The sequence below is a fragment of the Etheostoma cragini genome, chromosome 6, assembly GCF_013103735.1.
Source record: "Etheostoma cragini isolate CJK2018 chromosome 6, CSU_Ecrag_1.0, whole genome shotgun sequence".
Classification (NCBI taxonomy): Eukaryota; Metazoa; Chordata; class Actinopteri; order Perciformes; family Percidae; genus Etheostoma; species Etheostoma cragini.
The window spans coordinates 2,840,897-2,848,615 of record NC_048412.1 but is presented as its reverse complement, the minus strand read 5'-3'; the positions used below and the strand labels follow the sequence as shown (position 1 = coordinate 2,848,615).

The following is a 7,719-nucleotide window of genomic DNA, read 5'->3' as shown; positions in this document are numbered from 1 at the left end:
TGAAGTCTCTTTTATATAGACCTTAGTGGTCCCCTAATACTGTATCTGAAGTCTCTTTATATAGACCTTAGTAGTCCCCTATTACTGTATCTGAAGTCTCTTTTAAATAGACCTTGGTGGTCCCTTAATACTGTCTCTGAAGTCTCTTTTCTATAGACATTTGTGGTCTCCTATTACTGTATCTGAAGACTATTTCCCAAAATTCATCCTTGGTGCAGAATTAGAGCCACTAGAGCCAGTCCCACAATGAGCTTTCTTCAGTATGTGCCATTTCTGCGTCTGTAGCTTTAAATGCTATTGAGGAGGTGAGAGGGGGGGGGGGGGGGGGGGGGGGGGGGGGGGGGGGGGGGGGGGGGGGCAAGGTGAAGGGTGGAGGTGTGGGCTTGACCAACTGCCATGTTTTGCTCGTTTGCAAGCAGTGATGTCTCTTTCTCATGGTCGGGCCAAATTCTCTGGGTGGGCAAAGCAAAGGGGAGGTAACCGTTCCCCTTATGACGTCACAATGGGAATATAAAATAATTGCATGGAGGAGGGTCTCTGGGACCCAAAAGACAACACAAGGGTTATCAAAAAAAGGGTGGAGGATAGTCACCACACTTTGCTTAGCACATTGTCATAGAAATGTGCAAAAGTCAGCGGGCCTCTGGGAACTACAGGTCTACATTGTTGTTAGTAGGAGTCTACAGTTAGAGGCTGCCACACATGTGTTACCTGAGGTCAGTCTCTGAGATACTCCTCTGGTGCAAGTCCTCTTCTTTCTCCACCAAATCCTCCTGGTGCTCCTTGTCTGTGTCTACTTTCCCCCCTGATCCCTTCCTCCCTTCCTGTGATCTTCCCTCTTTACTTGCCCTTCGGCCTTCCCCGCTTCGTCCTCCCCCGCCCGCCCCCGGCCCCTCCGCCTCTAGCGCTTCTAACTGCTCGTCCCCCTCGCCAGACTGGCTCCTTGATCGCAACTGGCTGAAGACGGAGACAGAAGCAAGGGTGCAGCACATACAAAGCAGAAAAGAAAACCAAACAAAAAGCATGAATATTGTCAACAAGAGAAAGAGAGACAAACACAGAGAGACAGTGCAGCCAAGAAAAAAGCAGACTGATTCAAAATCAACAGAGAACAGAAATGTAGACTTACAGCTAAGCACCGTGCAATTTGGATTTTGCTTTGATATGAGACAACAGCTAAAACAAGGCAATGTGCTTTATGTTTCAGTGTGTGATGATGTGGACAAATGTCCCCCGTGGCCTGAATGAGCAGAGTTCAGCCATTTGGTTCCAGACTTTTCTAGAACGGAGCCAAACCTGAACTCATCACAGTGAGAAAATGACACACAGTGCTAGGTGGTGCATTTTCCTCTTTAAGTTCAACCAAGTGCAAACATTTTCAAAGCTGAAAACGTCTGGATTTGGCAACATACTGTCTATAGAAAGACAAGTTCACAGCTGAGGGGAATCTGTCCATTCCTGATAACAGCTTGATGAGTGTGTGGACATCAGCCTACCGGATTTTGCGGTTTCCTTGCGGCCTCTCTGATTGGACAGACATGTAGCTCGTGCTGCTGAACCGAGAGGCACTACTGGTTCTCGACACAGCGGACACGTCGCTTACATCACTGTCCGAGGACTTGGCCGACAGGTTATCTGAGCCCCGTGGATCTCTGCCCGATCGCTGCAGAGAGGACAAACACAATACAATATAATGGTGGTGTCTTCGAACAGAAAAAAACATATTTCTGGTGCTTGAGTGGTGCACTCTTCGACGAACAGAAGACCAACAATCTTTTAAATCCATGCTCATTTCAAATGGGGTTATTTCTTCTGCTCTTGTTCTTGTAGAGTCAGTAATGCAATGTAACAAAATTCAAATACTTATGTATGACACACAGCTAGCAGATAGTGAGGGGATGTTTTTTACAGTGTGTTCTGGGGACAGACAGCTAGCAGACAGTGAGGAGATGTGACTTTAACTTCTATGGGAATAATGTACATGTAGTAGTTTAGCTCTCAGAGGAGTACAGAGGAAAAGTACTTGTTTGAGATGCTTGTACTTTTTCACAAGCATGTCCAATTAAAGCTACGTTAGACTCCAGGGTTTCCAGGGTGTCTGTGTCATTTACTTTAAAACATATATAAATAAACACCACGTTATTTATGAATGTGAGCAAATCTAACTAAAACGGAAGAAGTCTGTCCGTCTCTCTGTCTGTCTGCCTGCCTTTCCATTGATTTTCTCAACAACCAATCATCGGATCAACTTCACACTTGGCGGGTGTGTTGTTTAGGGACTCACAGAAGGGCAGTGTTGAGTGCGAGCTCTTGACATCGACGGGATGTATTTATTAGTAGAAAAGTAAAAAAGTAAAAAAACGGCATGCTGGGTACAACTAAAGCTCAGTCGCTTGCTGCAGTACACTCAAGAAGAGATGAGGAGAGATGTTACATTGTACATTAGCTAACTCAAACATTTCACGCACCACGTATTGATGATACTTTCAGAATTAACGCTTTTGTTCCAGGAAATAGCCTGGTCCCAGATAGCTACCTGGTAGAAAATACTCTAGCTAGGAGACACAACTAAGTCATATATATCTATATATATATATATATATTCACATTTGAACATGTTGTTTTCATAAAAAAAGTTACATAACTTATGGACAAGCTTTTATAATTTTACATTTCCCCTTTTGACAGGCAAAATGTATACAACCTATTCTTAAAAGAATTAATTGAAGGGGAAGACACGACTTCTTCTGGAAGCTCCTTCCATGACTTTCCTGCGTGTGAAACAAATCTGTCTCTTTTCAGAAGAGCATGTTCTAGGGTAACGTTTTAAAGAATCCCCTCGTGTCTCATACCACTGAAAGCTAGACTCAACTGTTACCTCGTATATTCATCACGGCAGGTGTATATTTCAGAACCCAGGGTATCTCAGTGTCGAGTGGACAGTTGTTTGGATGAGCCGTTCTCGAGAAAGCTGCGAGCAGCGACACGGGAGGCCAAGCATCGTTTTCAACGTGATAACAATCCAACAAGAAAGTACACAATGGCTCATTTTACTTTTGACACGTGGAGTGTATTTTGCTGCTTCAAGAAAATGTTTTTATAATATCCCAGTGTGTATGCTTTGTGGGAAATGTATTGTAAGAGAGTACTGTACTGAGTGTTTAGGAGCAAGAGCTCAGAAGTCTTGTTTAACAACAGTGAGAGCGTTATTCTGTCTATGGCACTTCCAAGGAGGATAAAGTTCAACAAAACAGGACCCCTCACAGGTTCATCTTTTTTTAGACACCGAGCACACACATTGGCTTCTCCAACTGCAATACTTGTCATAGTAAAGACTTAAAAGGAAAGCTGAAAGGAGAGGCTTTATGGCCTAGACTGCAGCGGGACACCAAGTCCAGCTCTCTAAACATGTCCGGGCCCTCTCCAGAACACAGTAGTAAACACTTGACTCTGCACACACTCACTGTCACATTCCTCCTATTACCAGCACAAGGCTTAGAGGCTCAGTATATCTAAATGACAAAGAGAAAACACATTTCCTCACTTACTGTAACTTGCGAAAAAATGTATCTTATGATACCTTCAAATAAAGTGTTCCCAAATGTTGTCTTCCTGTGCTAGGATTTTGAGGTATGTGCGTTTCTTTGTATGACTTAAAGCACTAACGAATGACATTGGGAAAGCACAGCGGCGTGTGTGTTTCCAGGAATGTCCCGGTTATTCTGGACATTCCACAGACCTTCCTGTAAACATGACTGATTATTATTATTATAATTATTTCCTTTCTTCAGTTAAAAATATTTCCGACAAAATCGAGTGAATGTCTGGGAATTATCCCAAGACAATGTTTATGGAAAGGTACGCTGCCGAGTTTTTCAAATGTGTTTTTTCATTTTAAACGTCAAACAAAGCAAATAACTCACTATCACTTGCAGTAATTGAAACTAACTTGGGTTTCCACTGGCTGCTTTTTCCTAGGACTCAGTTAACACATATTACCATTTCTAGCCACTGGGGGGCCATAGGCAGGCTAGGGGAACTCTCATTAATGGTGAAAAAAACTCATAAAGTGAAATTGTCATATCATGGGGCCTTTAAAATCCATATAGTCATACAGAGAAATATCATAAAGTAGGTTATAGGAATATCACATTCATTGGATTTTCATGTAATTTTAGATATGGCATGTGTGTGTACACGGCAGAATATATTGGAGGCACCTTATCGAGTCTTTTCTCCCATTTGTTACCCATCTGCAAAAGTTGACTCTAAGTCAACTTTGGGAGGGCGAGCTGCCGTTCTGGAAGCTGCCTGTGTTAACCCAGCGTTACTCAGTTATTTCCAACCTCTGAGCTGAGTTGAGTGTTTACCTGTTTCGGTATGTTTTTTTTTGTGTGACTTACACTATGCAAACATCAGTGCACATGCACAGTATCATGTTGACGTGTGCATGTGCACATGGTTGACCGCGTGCAAAGTGTGCCATATGGCCTATGCACAGTGCAACCATGCAAACAGTATACTGTAGGGACATGTCTTTTTCGTTTAATCTGAAGAACCGAAGCAAGCAATTCAATATATCTGGATGTGTTTTGTTTTTTTTGTACCTTGTGGTAGTCCTGCTCCAGCCTTGAGTCGGAGCCCGCTCCCTGCTTGTACTTGTTCATCTTCAGCTTCATCTGCCTGGTCCTCTCCTCCATGTCCATACCTAAGCACAGAGACAGCAGACTGTCAGAGGGGGGGGGGGGGGGCTTATACAGGGTGGAAGGCCTGATGGAGGGACATACACACTGTTATGGTAAGAGTCAAGCTTCTGCTGTGCTATGAGCCATGAGCTATGACAAGGACAGATCAGATGGGATAAAGCTGAATGGTCGGCTGTTTTAAACAAAGGAACAAAAAAAACACAGACAGAAAGTACTGGCCAGTAAAGGTGAGCTGCATTTCACGTTAAACAGTTACCTGACGTCACGATTACAGACTCATTTAACTTTTTGGAATACTTTACTTGACTGAATAATAATCAAATAGCAAAATGTATTAACTTATTCTTCATAGTAAAGAAGCATTGGACACTTATACTAAAGCTGCCCATTACGAGGACAATATGCGATGTGCGATAACATTGTTGAATGTCCTTATATTACTTATAAACGGATACTAAATGGTACTCAGGGAAGTTTGGGGTCCCCTGCGTGAGCTGCTCCAGCTGACGAAGACGGATGGCTGGATGGACTAAAGTGTACTCGTATTATTTTAGTGAACGGATTGAACTGAACATAAAAGGCGCAACACACAAAAAAAAAGAGTGACACTTACATTTTAAAGTGCAGTTTTCCACTGATACTGTCAGCCAAATCCAAAAATCTCATTCGCGATGTGTTATATCACAATGACGATTAAAAAAAATGAAATATTGTGCAGCCTTTATTTATACTAAACTAAACAAAATGAACGGCCTTCACCACCACATTTTACACGAGATTCTCGATAAATGCCAATCCTGAATGATCCAACTAATTTGCTTAGCTAACTGAAAGCCTTTTTTTATAACTTGTGCTTTGCAAAATCATCCCATCATACTGTTGCCCATCTCGGCTCCTTTTAAATTCAATTAAGGCACTGAGCTTTGCTTCATACTGCTGCATGTGCAATTTGCACTGTAGAAACATCACGCCATAATCAACACAGATGCTTAACCCTTGTTGTAACTAAGGTAACAAGCCAATGCATAAGAACTATGCACAATAAAACAGCTAAATAATTCCTCAAAAATTACTTTCTGCTCAAACTAGTACACACAACTCCCATCAAAAATTATAACGTCCTTGCTCATACCTTAATCTACTCTCCACTTGGTCTCTGTCTCTACTTGTGTGTCATATGATTGCAATGATGAAGTGAAGATGAATGTGCATGGAGTACGAATGCCATGCGCACACACAGAATGCCCTGTCACGTAAATACTGGACAAAGAAAAGCCATACAAGCTGAGAGCAAATGAATGAGTAGAATCGTGAGGCAAACGTGATTTATTTTCTCATTAGGATTACGTTAATCTTAAGTCTCTCTTGGTCAATTGTTTCCCATTACACTGCTTCTGTAACATCTCACAACCCACACACTTCTATGTCTTTAATTTTCTCCACATGACAAGGAAAGGGTTATTCCATGTAGGAGGCATTCAAGAAACTGTGTACCTAAAACCTTTTACAGTGTGGTTGGACAGGTGCGGGGACTTGGGCTCATAGAGAGCTCTTCAACTTCCCGTCCTTGGGATCTAGCTTTCAAAATGGATGGGAGTGAAGTCGTTGTTTGATCCTGTTTGAATTGAGCCATGGATTCCCCCCCCCCCCCCCTCCCCGTTCACTCCCGTTTTATTTTATTTTTTCTGAATTAAGGTCCCGTGACGTGCCTTTGGCTCTCTATTGGGTTTTAAAATGAGGTTGACCCTTGTGTTGTCTCCCCTTTGACCAGGAACTTGTTGTCCATCCAGGTCAAAAGTGAACGTTTGGTAGTTTTTATGCTTTTGACACTTTTTTCAAGGTTTTGCTTTCAGTTCATGGTCAATAAACCTACTGATGTGACATTTTACCTAGTTTTTTAGTTCAAAAGGCAAAGATTATGAATTATTTTGACAAATAATAGTTAAGATCAAAGGATGTTAAGGGATCATAGACTGATGACTCAAATGAAATAAATTGAATAAAACACCCAAAGTTCAATAATGTAATTGTTCATTTCACCTGCAAAGAACCTAGTATGGGTTCCATACAGCGTACATTTTAAGCATCCATGTTATATTTGGGCATTTTGGTTCAAAAACCTATAGTAAAAAACTCTAAAAATGGGTCAAATTTGACCCGAAGGACAACACAAGGGTCGAAGCTGCAGCTTTCAGCTTTTCTGTGATTTACGGGTCTTTACAGCCAAATCAGAGGAATAGTGAAGGAACTGCCTTTTTATACAGGAGAAATGCGTTTTTCTTGCCGAGAGCTTGATGAGAAGATTGATACCACTTTCCTGTCTGTATATGTGGCTAAAGTCAGTAGCTGGTTAGCTGAGCTTTGCACAAAACAACAGCTAGCCTGGTTCTGTCTAATGTATAAGACTGAATGTCAGTCACTGAATCATCTAAAATCAAATGGTCTCAGCAAAATCTCAACATAAAACTTACACAATTATACTTAGTTAGGCCAAAATAAGTGTATTTAGATAAATGATGAAAATGTCTCTACGGAGAGAATAATCCAAATAAGGAGACTATGCTGGCATACTTTGACAGCAAGTGTTTCTCTAGACAGAAAATCTCACGGTCTCATGTCAAGACCTGTTGCAAAGAAACCACAGTGGCATGACCATGACAGACACAGTCGAGTCGCAGCAAAATAAAAAGAAATGACAAAGAAGCCAAACGCGCCATCTACACAGAACAATTAAGAGAATGAAGGCGAGCAAAGCAGGGGAAAGAGATGAGGGGAGGTGGGTGGGTGGGAGGGGGAGGGCAAGCCAGGAAGAGGTGCAGAATGAATAAAAGAAGAAGAAGAAGAAGAAGAAGAAGAGGAGGCTGAGTCAGAAAAGAAAGGTGAAGAAGAGGAAGAAGAAGGGACAGACCTGAGTTCGTCCAACCTGGTGAGTCCGTGTCTTCTGGGATCACATCACAGAATGGACAGACACAGACAGAGGAGAGGAAGATGGATGTAAGAGGATGTACGAGGG

At 42.1% G+C, this 7,719-nt stretch overlaps 1 protein-coding gene across 1 annotated transcript in view; it reads right to left on the bottom strand.

Moving 5' to 3' along the window:
* The window catches only part of rims2a (regulating synaptic membrane exocytosis 2a), a 171,015-nt gene that overhangs the window by 34,618 nt on the left and 128,678 nt on the right, over nt 1–7,719 (bottom strand). The window contains exons 25-27 of the mRNA XM_034873471.1: nt 4,608–4,708; nt 1,497–1,663; nt 712–957 (exon numbers count right to left, since the gene is read on the bottom strand). Coding sequence (XP_034729362.1) covers nt 712–957; nt 1,497–1,663; nt 4,608–4,708 — 514 coding nt within the window. The remainder of the gene's footprint in view (nt 1–711; nt 958–1,496; nt 1,664–4,607; nt 4,709–7,719) is intronic.